General features: G+C 58.0%; 1 protein-coding gene across 13 annotated transcripts in view; it reads right to left on the bottom strand.

Moving 5' to 3' along the window:
* The window catches only part of TNS1 (tensin 1), a 68,051-nt gene that overhangs the window by 14,717 nt on the left and 35,879 nt on the right, over positions 1–17,455 (bottom strand). For 8 of the 13 annotated variants that reach the window (XM_054277522.1, XM_054277525.1, XM_054277524.1 and 5 more), the window contains 5 exons: positions 9,738–11,438; positions 7,247–7,327; positions 3,352–3,530; positions 2,964–3,102; positions 530–622 (listed from right to left, as the gene is read on the bottom strand). In XM_054277522.1, coding sequence (XP_054133497.1) covers positions 530–622; positions 2,964–3,102; positions 3,352–3,530; positions 7,247–7,327; positions 9,738–11,438 — 2,193 coding nt within the window. The remainder of the gene's footprint in view (positions 1–529; positions 623–2,963; positions 3,103–3,351; positions 3,531–7,246; positions 7,328–9,737; positions 11,439–17,455) is intronic. The other 5 variants (XM_054277528.1, XM_054277530.1, XM_054277531.1 and 2 more) reach the window with 3 other exon arrangements.

Here is a 17,455-nt window from a genome sequence, read left to right as displayed (position 1 = left end):
CAGCCCTGAGCTGGCTCAGGAAGGGGCCCTGGGTGCTGGGGAGCAGTAAGGTCTGGCTTGGCAGGCTACTCCAGGACACGTCCCCAGGACAGCAGGGTCTTTGCACTTAAAATACTGCTGTCCAGGACGGAAAGAGCTCTGGATATTGTTCTGGCTGACAGGCTCAACTCCCAGAGAGCAAACTGTCTCCAGCTGTCCTAGGGAGGGGGAGATGGAATGTAGGGGGTGGGAGAGGGAAGAATATGGGGCTGGGCAGGAAACAGGGCCACAGGGTTATCTGCTAGCCTTCACTGCTGAAGACCCCACTGTGTGGAGCCCCCCAGAGCAGACAAACATCCCACACACTTACACAGCCCCAGAGGACCCTGCTGCTCACAAAAGGTGATCCCCACAAAAGGCAACAAGCAGCCTCCTGGTCCCAAAAGGGAGGTGGAAGTGCCCTCTCCAAACTAGGGACCCTTCCAGGGTATCCTCACAGATGCCCCCACACAAAGATCTGCCCGCAGTCCCCACTCACGTCCGCACTCACCTCCCACTGGATGCAGCAGGATCTCAGCCGGGTTGTGGGGCTTCAGCCCCAGTGCTGAGAGCGGGGTCTTGGCCAGGCCAGGGGGAGAACGCACTGTTGGCACAGTGGACACAAGGATGTTAGAGCAGGGTGGGAGGTGATGCCTCAGAAAGGCTGGAGCTGCCCATGGGTTCAGAACCCTGTAACCCATCCCACCCAATGGCTGCAAGGAAGGGCTGCTGAGAACACGAGATGTCCTCGTATGAAGCAACACCCTGCAGAAGGATGCTGATCCTCCTCTTCATTTGGGAGAGGACACAGGGCAGGAGGTAACTGGGAACAAGCCCCCTGCCCCATTGCAAAGCTGGCAGGATGGAGAAAGGGGGCGACTCCCATCAGGACAGGCCCAGACCCCATCTCCCAGCACCATCCCCATGAAGTCCCACCATAAAGACATGAAGCCCCTTTCATTTCCCCTATGTGAGCAGCCATCCCAGCCCAGCTCTCCCACACCTGAACTCCTTTCTGCCAATCCCCACATCTGGCTGAGCTGGAACCCAGCTGTCCAGAGCAGCTCATCAGCCCCACAAAAGGGACAGAAGGACTGCCAAAAAACCCCTGCCCTCCAGACCAGCTCAATGGGTGGATGAGGATGTTCACACAGAGGTTCACAATGCACATGTGAGTTCTGCACCCCTGTGCCCAGACACACACACCAGGAGGAGCTGTGTATGTGTGTATGGCTATGGTATGGATGGCAGTGGGGTGTCACAGGGCAGGGCAGACCGCCCCAAGCAGATTGCACCTCCTCTCCCCCTCCTACCCACTGGGTTTGCCCCATCTCCCTGATGCTGTATTTTCCTGTATCAGGGGAAACCTCAGGGCATCACCTCCATCAAGAGAGAGCAAAGGGCATGAGCCTCCAGCAGTGTCTGAATGTCTCTGATTGGTGGCACAGGCACAGGGCCTGTGGCGAGGCTGGGAGGCAGTGGGTGGTGGGAGGGCCAGAGGAAAGCCAGACCCTTGCCCTGAGGCCAGGTCCACCCAGCAGCCTGGGGCTGGAGCAGCTGAGCAGCCAAGTTCCTGGGAAACTAAGACAGCAGCACCTTCCCCAGTGAGCATCTGATTCCCTCAGATCCAGCTGACCCCAAGGCACAGTGTCAGCTCACACCTCAGTTGGATGATGAGCAGCAGGGTCCTCACAGGGCCAGGAATTCTCCCAGGACCACCATCTCCCAACAGAGGGGAACTGCTCCCGTATCCCTCAGGGCCACTTTGGCAAAGCCTGAAAGCTGCAACTTCAAGCTTCCCATGCTTCCCTGGCTGGTGCTGGATAAGCAGCACTGTCTCAGGGCCACGACCCCAGCCAGGCTGTTCCTGTCACCTCTGCAAGTGACTCATCTCCCAAAGCCACCGAGCCACTGCCAAAGGAGCTGCTGCTGCCCCGGGGCTGAGCTCTCAGTCCCCAGGAACAACAGGGCCATTTCCGAGCTGCCAAGCACCCAGCAATGCTCCCACACTCATCCCCTCATCCCGAGAGACAGGGCTCAAATACCAGAGGATTGCAGGGAAGGAAGAGCAACAGTACCCAAGAAAACTGTTAACTTTTCCAAGCCCCATAGGCTGAGCTGTGGGGGGCAGGTGGCTTCACTGCAACCAAGACATGGCATCAGAAGGGGCTGTGCTCAGCCCAAGCACCCCAACCCTAGAGCATCCCTCAGCCTTCCGCCTACAGAAGTGTTTTAGAGGGGATGGGGGGGCTGTCATCTTTTCAATGGGTTTCCCAGTTGACTGGCTGCTCCACTGCACTGCTCTGGCCCGAGTCGTGCTGTGCTGATGTGTGGCTGCTCCTCAAGGCTCGTTGCTCAAGCTGGTCACACAAACCCAGTCCACACAAACCCCACCATGACTGAGACAGTGTAGGTCAGAACAGAGGCGCTGTGCTGGAGGAGCAGAGAGCAAAATATGCAGCATGCAAAGAGCATCCCAGCCTTCTGCCCCTCCTGCCTTTGAAACTGTGAGCAAGAAGTGGTGTGGTGTGAGTCTGCCCTCCTGATCTTCAGTCCCTCCTGCCTCCCTCCCACTCGCCTGCCACTGCAGTTCTGCTTCTCTTCATGCCATGCCAGTAGGAAAAATGGGGAGATGCAGAATGGAATGGGGTCATAGCATGCCTCTCTTCTCATCCCACCTTGGGATCCCAACAAAATAACACCCCAGTGAGTAGAGGGTGGGGAAAAGCCAAGAAGAGCATGACAAATATGTGATGCTGAAGTAAATGGGATGCTGACAGCAGCATGGAGTGGCAGGATATGGAGGAGAAAGGAGGATGGAGACGAGGAGTGGTTAACATGGTGGTGGGTGTTTGGAACCTGGAGCTGTCTGACCCTTGGCAAATTTCTGGCTTGCCCAGAGCCACCCACCGAGCCCCTCTGCCTCCCAGAGGCGTGGCACTTACAGGTGTTGGAGTAAGGGGTTTGTGGTGACACAGGGAAGGCTGGGGTGGGGGGAGAAATCTCACCGCCGCTGGAGGGTGGGCTGGTGGGGGAGGCACCCTCCATCTCCTCGAAGGCTTCCTTGTAGCTGTGGAGGTGAGGCTGGGGAGAGCAGGAGAAAGAGTCAGTCCCATCCTTATGATGGGCACAAACTCTAGGACACCCCAAGGAGAGGGCAGAGGGGGCAAAGGGAAGGGTTTCACCTCCTCCCTGCTAACCACCACCCCAAACACCATCACTGATGCCCAGCTCCGTGGCTGCTGTGAATGCTGACCAAGCCATCCCCCTCCCTGGAGGCACATCTCCCCAGTCAGCCACCCCCAAGCCCAGCAGTCCTCTGCTCCAGCCCACCTCTTTGGGCCTCCCTCCAGGGTTGGCTGCGATGGTGCTGACCACCTCAGGAGAGAGCACGGTGGGGCTGCGGGGCGAGCCCGGCTCCGGGGAGCTCTTCTCATAGTGGCTGTCGCTGGGAGTCCGCTTGCGGGCAGGGACAGCGCTCTCCTCCAGAGGCTTCTCCCGGGACTGCGCCCCTGCAGGGCAAGCACAGGGCGGCACAGGGGTGAGCAGCTGCCAGCCGAGATGGGGACCAGCAGGAGATGCTTCAGGCCTGACCTGAGAGGTCTCAGCTTCAGCACTCTCCTGCATCAAAGCCCCAGACCAGCATGGGTAGCTGGGGCAAATATACGCTACAACAGTGACCCCAGGCCAGGTGACAGAGCAAGGCAGGGCTGTGGCTAGTGGCTGAAATGCTGCACTAGCCCTCCCAAGCACCATTAGATTTTCAGGGACAACCTCCAGCAGTGGGTGCAAGGGGCAAAAGCATCCTGAGATTAGTCCAGACAGCCCATCCCTGCAGAGCAGGGAAGCAACGGGGCCTCCCAACAGCATCACAGTGGGAAATAACCAAATCAGCCAGCACAAGGACAGCTGTATTCAGCCTGCATCCCTGCACCCACAGCCAGATGTGGCTTCAACCACAGCAGTGGAAAAAGCCTAGTTTTGTGAATCCCCAAGGCAGAGGGAACACTGGATAAAGAAGAAAGAACCCATCAGAGAAATGGTGCAGGGAACCCTAAAAAAAACACTGCTGCTCTGTCCCCAGTGCAAAGCCTCTCTAAAAGGAGAGATCAGCATCCCCCCTCCATCTCCCCCAAACATCTTTCCCAGATCCCAGCAGCAGGAGCCACCAATGTCCACAAGTGGGGGGAAGAACAGAGTGACCGAGTCATCACAGGAGATTGGGTTTCTTGGGCTATGGAGATCTCCTTGGCTGGGATAAAGCCCAGGAACACAAAGTTGGCACAGGGCAGGGCAGCTCAACTCTCCCAGCACCTGACAGTGCCCAAACACACTTTCTATCCCACCTCGCCTGGTTAAGAGGTTACTCTGGGCTCATGGATGATGGTGCTGAGTTCAGTGCACAGCAACCCCACAGAGAGTACCATGGGCATAGCTCAGAGCCCTGTGGGACTCACACTCCTACCCACTAGCAGTGGTGACAACACTGTCCTCTCTACTTTTCCCACAATCGCTAAGCACTCGTGCTCCCCTTGGTCAGCACATTCGGGAAGAAAAAAAGAGAAAAAGGAGAGAAAGGAAAAAAAAAAAAAGGAGAAAGGCCAGCATCACGCTTCAGGAAATGCACTTTTCAAACACCAACTCCTTTCCCACGGGCTGGTGGAGGAAAACCAGCCATCAGCTGCTTCCCCTCACTCCCGGGGGCTCCGCATGGGACCCACGCTGACCTCCCCTCCTGGCTGCTCAGCACACACACCAGAGCCTTCCCGGCCCGGGGCAAGGGCTGCCAGGGCAGCGGGGAAGGAGGTGGCCCGGGCGCATTTCTAAATAATCAGCCCAGTGAATGGCAACAACAATAAAATCGCGGCTCGGGGGGAGAGGCGGCCAGGCTGCGAGGCGGGGGACGCGAGCCAACGGGGCTGGCTCCAGCCGCAGAGGCGGCCTGGAAAATTCCACTAAGAGCAGCTTTGAAACACAACTCCCGATCCTTTCTGCAGGTGCTCACCAGCACGGGAGATGGCCATTAAAAAGACCCGTGGAGAGAACAGGGGGACCGGGAGGGTCCCTGGGAAGCTGTCTTGCAGGTATGGGCAGCATTGCACAGGGCCACCCCATATCTTTTGTCCTGCTCTTCACTTAAGGGAAGGAAAAAAAGAAGAAGCTGAAGCCTGCAGTTGTGAGCACAGGGAAAAACAAGATAGTGGGGGGGGGAAAAGTAAACTCTCATATTTTCCGTTTTTTCCTTCTACTTTGTGCACTGTGGGTTCTCCTGAATGCTGCAGGAGCATCAGCAGGATGATCCCTTGGCCCATTCCAAAGTGAGCTGAAGGGCCCGAGCACTTCAGAGAGGCAGGGACTGGCTCCTCGAGCTGTGCACGCCTGCCTTGCTTTGCAGTTTTCATTTGGGAAGCACTAAACTCAGCAGATGGATGGAGCCTGGCAATCAGTGCACATCCCACATCTGCAGCACGGGGCTCCCTCCCCTGCTCCGTCCCCAGGGCTTCACGTCACCGAACCACAGGGTGCTGGATCTGGCCCCTTGGGACACCCAGGAGCTCGGCAAGCCCTGGCTGCTCCACTCCCCAGACATGGAAAGCGGCCGGGGCCACAGGGAGGGGAGGGAGGAGAAGGGAAAAAAGGGACTCATTGTTCAGGAGCGGAGAGTGGGAAACTTCACAAGCCGCCCGGAGCAAAGCCTGGAGGAAACCCAGGCTCTGAGCATGGCTCCCCCGACCCCCTGGGTGATTTATGGGATGGAAACTATGCTTGAAAAACAAACTCTCCTTTCCCCAGCTTGCTTTGCCCCCTCAGCAGACACAGCCTCCCTTAGCCACGGTACTGTCACTGGACTCCCAAGGACGCCGTGGCTGGCTGCAGGATGGCAGATTCCTGTTCACAGATGGGGAGCAGGAGCCTGCACCCCACTCCTCACCCTCTCACCCAAAACCTACAGCTAACCTAGTATCAACCCACTGCCCTCAAACTCAGCACAGCTCTAGGGCTGGAGAAGGGCAGGGAGCACAACAGCTGGGGAAGGAGGAAACAGGAGCGATGGCAAACCCAGGTAATTTTGTAGCTGGGGAGCCAGGTTTTAGGCCAAATCAGGCGGCAGCTGCTTTTAGGCCATGAGATGCTAGAACTACTGCCTGGCAAGAGCCAGGTCATACCCCCACAGTAGACAGGAAAGAACAAAGAAATATCCCAAGGTCCTTGGGATGTGAATGGGGACACACAACACCCAGGGAAGAGAGATGCAAACTTACTCCCTGCCTGCATGAGGAACAGATGCTGTCCTGTGCTGCTCCTAACCAGAGCCCTACTCACCCCATCCTAGCACAGACTGGTCTCCACATCTTGCCTGATTACCCCAAATGGGTACAATAAAATACCTTACTCTGTGCTGAGGACTGGGAGGGTTCAAACTTCTTTGGTCCTCCTGGGGAGAAACCCAAGGTGCCAGTGGGGAGAGAAAGGTCACACAGAAAGATGGTGTGACCTCCACTCTATCTCCCACCTTCTCCTTGCCCTGCAACAAGTGGGTGCACAAGCACCAGCAGGTCACCAGCACACATCACCCAGGGCAAACTCACCTTCAAGGAGCAAGAGTCACACTGCATAAAACCCAGCTTCAGAAGCCCACACCCTCCAGCTGCACACCAAGACATGGGGATCCCTAAAATGACGTAGGAGAGACCCTCCTGGGCTGACAACTGGCTATGTCTGGGTTCTGTGGAGCTGCATCCCAGCCCTTGCTTCCCAAGGGGGTGAGCCATGGTCAGGGCAAAGCTTGCAGGGGATGCAGCAAGGGTCCAGAACTGGACCAGCAATGAAATCCCCACCAGCAAGCAGTGCCAGGCCTGGATGAGATGCAAAACCAAGCGTGGGCAGGGGAGTCTGTACCCAGGGCCAGGGGCTCCCCATCACTGGAGGAGCTCAATGGGAGCCCTGACCATCACTCTGCTGAGAAAAGGGATCAATGCTGCATGGAAATGGTCTCCTGAGCCTCCCTCCATCCCACATCCATGCAACACACAGATCACTCAGCATGCATAGAGGTGGAAGGAAGAATGAGAGGGAGGGAGTGATGAAGGGGAAGGAGAGAGAAAAGATGGGAAAAGGAAGGAAGGATGAGAGGGGGAAAGAATGCAAGAGAGGGAAGGAAAAGGATGCATGGGGAAGGTTGGAGAACAAGGAAGGAGGGAAAGGGAAGGAGGTGGAATGAACGAACCAGAGAAGGACCGCTGCTGGCTCAGAGGAGGACGGGGGACTTTGGTGCTCTTGTTGAGTTCCCTGAGCTTGGCGTTGTACTCTGCCAGCATACCAGGACAGGGAGTGCAAGGAGGGTGGGAGGTCACAGAGGACACACACAGTCCCCCACAGAGAGAGGAAGGGGCAGACAGGACAAATGTCACGAGATACAACACAGGGGGAGAGAGAGAGAAAGAAGAGAAAATATTAGCTGGGGTCCAACAGATGAGTCTGGGGTCATTTGGGGTCTGAAGGAGCTCAGTCTCTGCTTGGAGCTGCTTTTCCATCAGCTAACTTGCCTGGCTCCAGGCACCACATAAACCCATATGGTAAATCAATGGTGGCTCCTGGTCATACATAGCCTTGTGCAACACCACAACTGCCCCATCACCATCCTCTCAGGGATGGCACCATGCAGATCCCCTTCATCACAGAATGCTCAGGGCTGGGACAAGATGGGGTGGTCCCAGATGCCTTGCTAGGAGATAAGGGGGTCTTAAAGGATGGCAGGACCACCTCCCCTCTGTGGGGAGATGCTGGGCATGCCAGCGCTGCCCTGTGCCATGTCTTCCCCTCCATCATCAGTGGGAAAAAGGAATGGGAGCATTCCCCCACCAAGAACAGAGGAGGTGTGAGATGCTCCTCATCTCTGCGCCAGGACACGCAGGCAATTTATAGCAGCAGGGAATGTAAACAAACATGTCCATGCCCCACGGTCCCCGCTGGCTGTCCCCTCCCAGCGCAGCCTTCAGGACACCTCGTTCCCGCCAGAGGTCAGGCCACCCGCCTGCGCTGTCCCCACCTCAGCACAGAAGGCCCAGCTCCAGCAGGGACAGGTGGCCACAGGCTGGGGCCATCCCCCACATGCCCCTCTCCTCCCTGGCAAGCCCAGTGGCTACAAGGGGACAACAGTAACCCCAGCCCAGCCCTGAAGACCTGATTCAAGGTTGGGGGGATGAATGTTTCTGGTAGACACCATCAAAAGTCCATTTCCCACACACTGCAAATACTCTTCCTCCTCTCCTTAGAACTGTCTACTTTTCCAGCCCATTTTAATTCTTCATATGGGGCAGCAGGGGAGGACAGGCCTGCGCTGTTTATAATATTAAATCCAGACATACAGCGCAGTTTGGGCATCCATGTGTCCTTAGGTTTGTTTAAATTCTTTGCAAAAGCCCCATGACCCTTTGTGAATCTAATCTGGATCACAGAGGTCAGGTCCAGATGGATGCAAACTTCCTCCAATAACTCTATGACCCTCCTCAATCCCACTCCTGCCACTTGCACCCCTCCTGCCCCCCACCCTGTGACTCAGTCCCCACTCCTGGGAGGTTGATGCTCTTGGATTTTTCCAGCCAAGCCTTTTCCCCCTCCCTCTAATGCCGGGCGAGTTTCTGGACTGAGCACAGAGTTAGAAGGGACGGAGCTGCCAAGCCCCAGCATCACAAGCTGGCCCACAGCCCCAAACCCTTCCCAAATGTCACTCCACAATTGAACAACTGCAGCCGAAGCTGTGGGAAGGGAGGGCACCAAGCTGCCACAGCACCACGGCACCTTCTTTCTGGGCAGCTGGGACACTCTTGTGTCCCCAAAGCCCCTAAGCTAGAGCTGCAGGAGTGCAGGGGATTGGTGGGTGCAGCTTGCCCTCCACAGCACAGAGCTGATGCCTTCATCCAGCCACAGCACCACACTCAGCAGTGCACCCAGCCAAGCACCAAACCTCTCTGGTAGGGCTGGGAAATGTCTTCCCAGCCCCTGACCACTGCCCCACAGCTAGGTCCAGATTGAAACCACCCTGGGCCAAGCTGGGCAGAATTACAGCTGACAGACAAAAGCCTAGTTCCCAAAAGCCTGGTCTCCATTCCAGCAGCACCCCAGCTGCCCAAGGAGGAGGTCTGAGCACCAAACCCAGAAATCCAGAGGGGAAAGAAGAGACTGAAATCAGGGACAAGCACAGAGACATCAAACACAAGACAAGTGAAGTTCTCTGCTGGGACCCTATACCAGATCACGCTCCAGGCAGGGAGAACACCATGTCCAAGTGGGGTCCCGGCAGGACAACCTCAGCCAGAGATGAAAACATTTTCCCAAACTCTCCATGTTCTCCCCAAAAGAAAGACACTCCCCAGAGATCCAGTGACTGGCCCCACCACCAGGGACAGACCAGCCCTGTTACCCTAACAGGATGGGGGGGATTTGACACCCTCAGCCAGCCCTTCCCGCCTCCGGGCAATGCTGCTGCAGACAGCAAGCTGCAAAGGAGGATCCCAGCAAAGAAGAGCAGCACAGGCTGCTCCCCTGCCCTGCATGTCTCCATGGCAGGGGGCTCAGTCCCAAGCCCAGATCCACCACGGACAAGGAGTCTCCACACATCACTTATCCCCAGCTGTACCATGCATGCCACCCCCGTGTGCTCCAGCACTCGGGAAGTGCGATCCTCCCCATCCCCCCTAGGAACCAAAGGATCCTACCTGCCACCCTGTGGGCCACCAGGCCCTCCAGATTCAAGGGCTCTTCTGCCGACCTCGACAGGTCTTCATAGCTCTCCGGTCCCTTCAGGGGCATCTGGTTTTGTGCTGGGACGGTGGGGGAAGGTGGGGAGGAGATGAGTTGCTGCTGAGACCCCACAGGGCTGTAGCACGAGGTGCTGAGTGGGACAGAGCCCATCTGTGCTCCGGCCGGGGCATGGCTGTAGCTCCTGGGCTCTGGCAGCGGTGTCAGCTGGTAGCTGTAGGGTGAATATGTTTCCCGATAATCATGCACCCCATAGTCCAGCTCTCCGGGAGAATAGGCTTTGCTCCCGGGCTCAGAGACCACGGGGCTCACGGACGGGCCGAAGGACCTCGGCTGGGCCACCTGTGGAGTTGGCCGGGCATAGAGACCAGCAATGGGCTGCGTGGAGTGGGAGGAGGGCAGGGGTCCGGCTGGCTTGTCCTGACGGGAGGTGGCAGGCACACTCTGCGACTTGTGGACGCCAGGTGCAAGGTCCAGCATGAGGACATCCAGCGCTTCAATGGACTGCTCAATCTCCCGGCGAGAGGGCGCCCGGGGGAATTCGGGCATGCTGTGGCTGTGTGGGGGCACCGTCTGCAGCGGGCTGGGCTGGGGGCTGCAGCTAGAGATGCTGGGGCTGTGGCTCTCCATGCCGCCCTCCTGCAGCCGGGAAGGTGGCCGGCTTCCCCCTTGCTGTTGCCAGGAATTCAGGCCCCTCTGCACAGCCTCCCGGCTGCTCGTACTGCGAGCCGGGGCCTGGGGCAGCGCCGGGTTGGCATCGTACTTGGCAGTGTCCACTGCCGGGAAGGACCGGGAGCGGTAGGTTCCAGGGTGGTCGTAGGCATACAGGTAGGGCTGGGAGCTGGGCAGTGGCTGAGGCTGGAGCCACCCTGGGGCGTGGGAGCCCGGTAGGTGCTGTGGGTAGCCAGCCAGGTGCTCCTGAGTGGATGCCGAGGGCCGCAAGGAAGGCAGCGTGTCACGGAGGTGGTGGCCCATCAGGGTGTTCTGGTTGTTGTAGGGGTAGCCACCGTTGGAGAGCGGCTCGCCATCGTACAGCCCCTCCTTCAGCAGCTTCTCAGCCCCATTGCAGCTCGAGGGGCCGTTGGGCAGGGAGGACAGGCTGCCCACCCGAGGTGCCTCCTGGTAGCCGGTCTCACTGGCAGTGGTGGTGCCATCCAAGGAGGAGAGCGTGCCCAGGCTGCCCACACTGTGCCCATCTTGGTTGGGCAACTCATCATCCAAGATATCCGTCTCCCGCTCGGCCACCACCGCCGCGGCGTTCCCGTTGACGTGCACCTGAGCCGGCACCACGTGGCGGCCCGGCATGGTGGGCAGGCGCGCCGGCACGGGGCCGGGCACGTGGTTGTGCATGGGCGGCGCGCTCTCCAGGCCAAAGCCAACGAGGAGACGATCCAGCTCCTGCTTCTCCTCAGGACTCAGCACCGCCTGGCCGCTGGGTGCCCCGCTCACCCCCGGCTCATCAGTCCGGTCGGTCTTGGTGGAGGCGGTGGAGTTGCCCGAGTCGCTGCTCACCGAGAGCGTGTGCTCGACGTGGTTGGGCGCTGCCGAGAGCGGGAGTCGGGCAGCGTTGATGGCACCGGGGCTGCCGTGGAGGGAGTCCTTCTTCTTCACTTTAGCGTAGAGGCTCCCATCCAGGGGCCCTTGTGTGTGCCCAACCTCTGCAAGGGGAGAAACGAACACGAGACCCCAGATCAATTGCTGGCTCTCTGCATGGAGCTAATGGGTCCCATTAGCCGGTGATTTCGATTTCTTCCGTGTGCCAGAACACTTAACGACCAGCATCGATGTCTCCTCGGCACCCTCCACACTCCCACCGGCGCCACCATGCAGAGACATCACAGCCAGGTCCTCCCCAACCCCATGCCCCCACAGCCCCCCAATTTGCAAGCAAGCGCTGCCTGCTCCACTGGGATCCACCAAATATCCCGTGCACTATTTCCAGGCATCATTCCTGGCAATTCTCCTCCACGGCTGGCAGCGGCCGGGGCTACCCACACAGTCAGCGATCACTGCTCTGCAGGGCTCAGCCAGCCTCAAAGGGCCATGTGGCACCGGGGAGGCAGAAAGGGAGGGTGGAGGAGATGCACCATAGGCCGTAGGAGGACGGGTGGAGGCAATCAGTATGTGGCCTCGTAGCTCTTTGTGTCTCCAGCTGGATGGATGTACTCAGCCCACGGGTGAAGGACAGATGAACCACAGATCCACCTTTCCTCCCCCTGCCCACTCTCCTCCCAGATAATGCACGGATCCAGCCACACAAACATCCTTGACTTTTTCTTTCCTGACTACAGACAGGCTCCCACCCTTTCTGTTCTTTCCCTTCCCTCTCTCAGGCCAGGTCAAGCTGCCCTAGAGCTTCTGCAGTGACAGTGCCACTGCCCAACCCTGAACATGCAGCCCCTCCTCCACAGGAAAGTCCTGGCACCGTGATTCAAGTCCAGTGTGGGCAGCTGGCTCTGCTCCACAGCCCCAAAAGGCTGGGGACAGGTGGGATATAGCAGAATCATCACCAGTAATTCTGCACTTCAGTTCTGAGCCCCCCAGCTTCCATCACACCCATCAGCACCAACACCACAACCAGCTGCACCCCTTAAACCTTTCCAAGTGGAGCAGGCAGATTTTGGGGGTACAGAGGGACCTTGGACACCAACAGCAATGGGAATAGTTCCCAAGCTACATCCCCCCCTGCCAGAGCTGCACAGCACGGACCAGGCTGCAGACTCTTGTTTTTCCAGCTCCCTGACGAGGTTTCCTGGAAGGTCCCGCGAGCAGTGTTAAACACTTTCTTTTGGAGGAAAAAATGACTCTTCCCTGGCGGGGGGCCAGGCAGCTGACTCAGGGACGGAAGACGGCCCTAACACGATAGTGTGAAATCAGAGCGGCCCTATCTGCAAGCAAAACACTTCCGAGCGGGGACAGCTTAACCGGGCCCACGGCGCTGCACCCGCACCCCGGCAGCTCCCACGCCAACAGCCCCCTCACCACAGAGCACAGGAGGGTAATAACACCGAGCCCAAGTCCTACAAAGTCAGGGCCCTCTCCTCGTCGCTGATTTTCCACTCCTGAATCCCCGCTGGCAGTATCCCAAGGAGGCCGCTGAGCCCCAAAGCCTCCCGTTGGCTTGAAGTTGTCCCAGGACCACGCAGCAAGGTCCTCTCTGGGCACTTGGTATGGGAAAGAGTGAGAATTTCTCCCAGAGACTCAGAGCTTCTTCATCCAGCCAGTAAAGCTGGGAGCCAGTAGCATTTGTCTCCACAACACCTCCCACACTGGGGAAAAGGGTAAGAGAGGGAGGGAAACCCTTTCCATGGAGGGAAAAAGAGAAAAGCAGAATATCCAGGGGCAGTGTCAATGCTGGACAGGCTGAGACACTGCTTGGAGACAGGGGGAAAGGCACAGCCCTCCCATCTGAAGGCTGTGATGGTGCTGGCTGGTCTCGAGAAACAGGGCAAAAGCCAGGATGGGGGCTGGGAGAACAACAACAGAGGAACAGAAAGGAAAAGGGAATAAATAAATATAAATGTAACCATGTGGTGCCAAGGGAGAAAATAGACAGGAAAGGCTTTAATTACTCTTTGGGCTGGGTACTGCCCCACGGCTGGGAGAAATGTCTCCAAGAGAGGTGAGGAGGGGGCACAGTGCAGTTCATGGCAGACACAGAAAGCCCCAACTGCTTCGTCCCACCTTCCCCAGAATCTCTGATGAGGAGGGGACACAGGAGGCTGGAGGCCACCCCCCCTCCCCAGAGCAGTAGCAGGGTAGTAAGCAAGGAACAGCCTGTGACAGCTCAGCCATCAGCCAAGGCCTTGTCCTACGGTTGCTCTGCCCCATACCTGATTGTTCATCCTGTCCTCAACCCCATGTACCTCCTGGGCTCTGATGCCACGAGATAAATCCCAAATCCTGCTATTTGCTGCCACTCCGAAGCCTCCTCCACTATCCCTGGGCCACACTATCTCTCATATGGCTATATGACTTTGTCGCCTGAGAAGTTGAATATAAAACAAAATGAAACAAAACAAAATAAAATAAAAATAAAATAAAAATAAAATAAAATAAAAATAAAATAAAACTAAGGGATAATGGAACTGAATGCCTTAGCCAAGACAGCCACCCTCAAAGCAGCAGGCTCTTGGCACCCCATTTGCAAAGAGTCTGCAGCTCCCAACAAGGTCAGATTTCATCCCTGAAGGTCGGAGTGGCTCCTGCCTGGCAGACTGTGCCATCCCACCGTGGGCTGGGTTTGCCCTGGGCTCAGCCCCGTCGCAGCTCTGCCATGGCTCTATCTGCTCCAGCTGTACGGAGACAGCTGCGGGAAGCACCGAGCCCAGCCTGGCCCCAGCCCTGCTGCCAGGCTCGCTGCCCTAGAGGAGAAATGCTCTGTCCTCTCTCTCTAGCACCCTGTGACTACATCCAGTAAAAAAACTGGTCCAGGACAAGTGTGACAGTACCAAGGGGGTGAGCTCGCATCCCCAAAATCCCAAATCCTGTCCATGGCTCTGCGCCGGTGCAGAAGATCAGGCTGAGGCATCACCGTGTCTCCCGCTGTCGTGCCCCCTCAGCATCCCACCTGCTGCCTCCACTCCCCACCCAGAGTTCTGGCCCCAGTGCATTTGTGGAGCATCAGCCCACAGGGAAGACCCTGGGGTCCCGGGACCCTTTGCAGGATGTGGGGTGTGAGCAGAATCTCATGGGGAAGAGTTTAGCCTCCTTATCTCTGGTTTCATCCTGTAAGCAGATAGGACGGCACGGAGCAACCCCAGTCCAAGCCGTGGGTCACCACAACCATGAATTCACCATCCAGCCCCGAGACCAAAGAGAAGCAAAGTCAGGACTTACCAAAAGGGACAGAGATTAAAAGATCCGAGGCAAAGGGAAGGAGCAGGCAGCAAAATCCCTTTCCTTCGCCCCTTCCAGCACCAGAGCCTTCCAGGGGCACCCGGTGTGGTGGCAGCTCCAACGGCGTCCACAGCCAGCCCCGTGTGTCCGTCCAGGACAGGAGCCGACGGCCTGGAGCTGGCTCGGGCTGGCGTTTGTCCCTTTGGCTCTGCTTTCCCTCTGGCGGAGGGAGCTGTTCCCTTCCAGCGCCGTGTCCCGCGGGGCCGCCGGAGGGGTACCGGGCCGGCGGCGGGGCGCCCGGAGGGGCGGGATGCGGGGAACCCCGGGACACGGGCAGCTGGACGACAGGATGAGGAGCCGAAGGTGGGAGAGGCCGGAGATGGGATGGAGGCGAGGAGGTGCGGCCGTGCTCCCCTCCGCCCCGGACCACACAGGGACCACAGGGAGGAGCGGGAGGGGAAGGGGAGCGGCGCGGGGAGGGCGGCGGGGCCGCCCAAGCTCCAGCCCCAGCCCGAGTTAACCTCAGTGAGGTGCGGAGAGGGTGGGAGCCATGGAGGGAGGACAGCCAGACAGACAGCTTCCAGCTATGAATATTAACTACTTCCTCCACAGGCAGGGCTCCGCCGCGTTAACTGTTTCCTAGGCAGGACAGACGGCCGGACAGCTGGACAGCCTGCCCACCTTGCACCGTCCACTGAGCATCACCCCGCTGGGCGAGCCCCTCATCTGGGACACCCAGCCCTGCCCAGCCGCTGTGTGCACGCACCACACCTGTCCCCAAAGAGCAGCGACACATTCAGGGCGGGGATGTCCTTCCAAGCCACACATGATGCTGAAACCCAGACGGGGCTGCAAATTCAAGTGTCTTGCTGGAGATTTGAGTTTCTCCATCTGAAATAACTACACAGCTAAAGAGGGGTGGAAACCAGCCATGGACAAGCCACCGACCCTGCCGACGCATTTTCACAATCCCCTTGCCTGCCCTGCCAGCACCACGGGCATAGCACGGACATTCCAGCCCTGTTTTTGGGACGCACACACTGCCCTGCTCTGTGACAGGAGGAATGCCATGATCCTATCCACTCCAGAGCTCTCTGAGACCAAACTGCTCCACCCCAAGCAAAATCTGTGCGGGGATGGTGCTCACAATTTGCTCGTCCAGGTGACAGCAAGGGCCCACCCCACATCCAGGCCCCTGCCTGAAGCCATGCTCAGGACTCCACTCCTCAATTGATGCAATATACTCAGCAAAACGTGAGGCTCCCTCTCTCTAATCCCCCAACCCGCGTTTCCCACACCCCCATGGATGACGGCAGGGGATGAGAGCAGTGTTTCCAGCCGGCCCCCTGACTCACAGCCCTGTTTGCTCCCAGATGCTCCCACACGCCAAGCCTGCGTCCTTCCAAAACCTCCTGCTTATTTTCTGTCCCGGCTGTCTCGGCTGCAGGAGGACACAGACAGAGCTCCCCACTCCTGCCGTGGGATAACCCCAGCCCTAAGCACAGAACTGCTACAAGTTTTGACTTCAAAGACGGTTTAAAGGGGGAAGAGAAGGAGTTTCTACCAGCTGGTCTCTCTTTCCCTGCATCCCAGCCCTGCCTGGTTCCTGGTCCCAGTGGGAACAACCCCCACCCCCCACCCTACATGACAACCCCAATACCAGGTCAGAGGACAGATCCGCCCTGGGAATAGCCACACTGCAGCTGAAATGTCTAGCCAAGCCTGTAGATGCTCCAACATTTCACCCATGGGGAATAATCAGAAGCAAGGGGGACACTCCCTGTGAATTCCCATCCAGCCCATGCAGATCCCCACTGCCCCCCAAAATGCCCACCTCAACACACCCTTACCTTGCAGCAGATGGAGCAGAGAGCAGTGGAGAGGGGCAGAATAAGGAAGGGGAAGTGAATTCCTTCAGCTTTAGGCAGCTGATGAAGGCAAGAGGAGAGCCAGTGGCCCCCCTCCCCACCGAGCCTGGCCTAGGGACCGATCCAGCACCGGGGGAGAGCAGCAGCCTGCCAGCAGCTCCAGCAATGGATTTAACAGCTCTGGCCTGGACCATTTGGCTCTCCACCTCTGCATAGCCTGGCCTGCCCTCCTGGGCAGCCTCAGCCCCTCCTGACAAGTGGGGCAGGATTTGACCCCACTAGGAAAGGTGTACCCCGTGAGATGCTGGCCCTCCTGGGGGACAAACAGATGATAGCGACCCAATCAAGGGGCTTTCTCCTGCATGGAAAAGCACAGGATCAGCATCCAGCTCCCTTTGTGGGGCTCGAGGACCCCCTGACCTTTGTCACATGTGGTTCAGGCTGTGAGGTGACCTCCCCTCATTGGAAGGGTGGGATGCTCATCCCAGTCCCCACCCCAGCCAGCCCTGCCCTGCGAGTGGGAGACAGGGATGAGCTGCAGGGGAGCCCTATGCCAGAACCATGACTCAGGTGGGGAATTAGCAACTCTCTCGCAGATGCTAGATTTGGCCAGGCCCTGGTCACTCTCTTCCCAGCCTGGTAAAGAGACAGGGCAGGCAGTGCCATCCCAGGGTGGGTCCAAGAACCAGTGGTTACAGGGGGCTGCTGTAACCATTTCACATTTTCTCACGCCACCCCAGGATGGCAGAGCTTGGGGTTCCCCCAAAACAGTCACACATCCAGACCTTGAGGACAACCTGTCTACTGACTTCATGCCAGCCTCAGCACCCTGTTCTCTATCAGCACTGGTTTTCTCAGCAAAACCAAACCAGGCCATAAATTATCTCCAGACAGAGTTACAGCAACTGTAGAACCCCAAAATTTCTCTGCAGTGATCCTCCAACCAGCTGCAAACCCAGCAGTGCCAC

This window comes from Melozone crissalis, unplaced genomic scaffold (genome assembly GCF_028551555.1).
Source record: "Melozone crissalis strain CALT ecotype California unplaced genomic scaffold, PUWL_Pcris_2 ptg000023l_1, whole genome shotgun sequence".
Classification (NCBI taxonomy): domain Eukaryota; kingdom Metazoa; phylum Chordata; class Aves; order Passeriformes; family Passerellidae; genus Melozone; species Melozone crissalis.
This window is presented reverse-complemented; position numbering and strand designations above follow the sequence as displayed.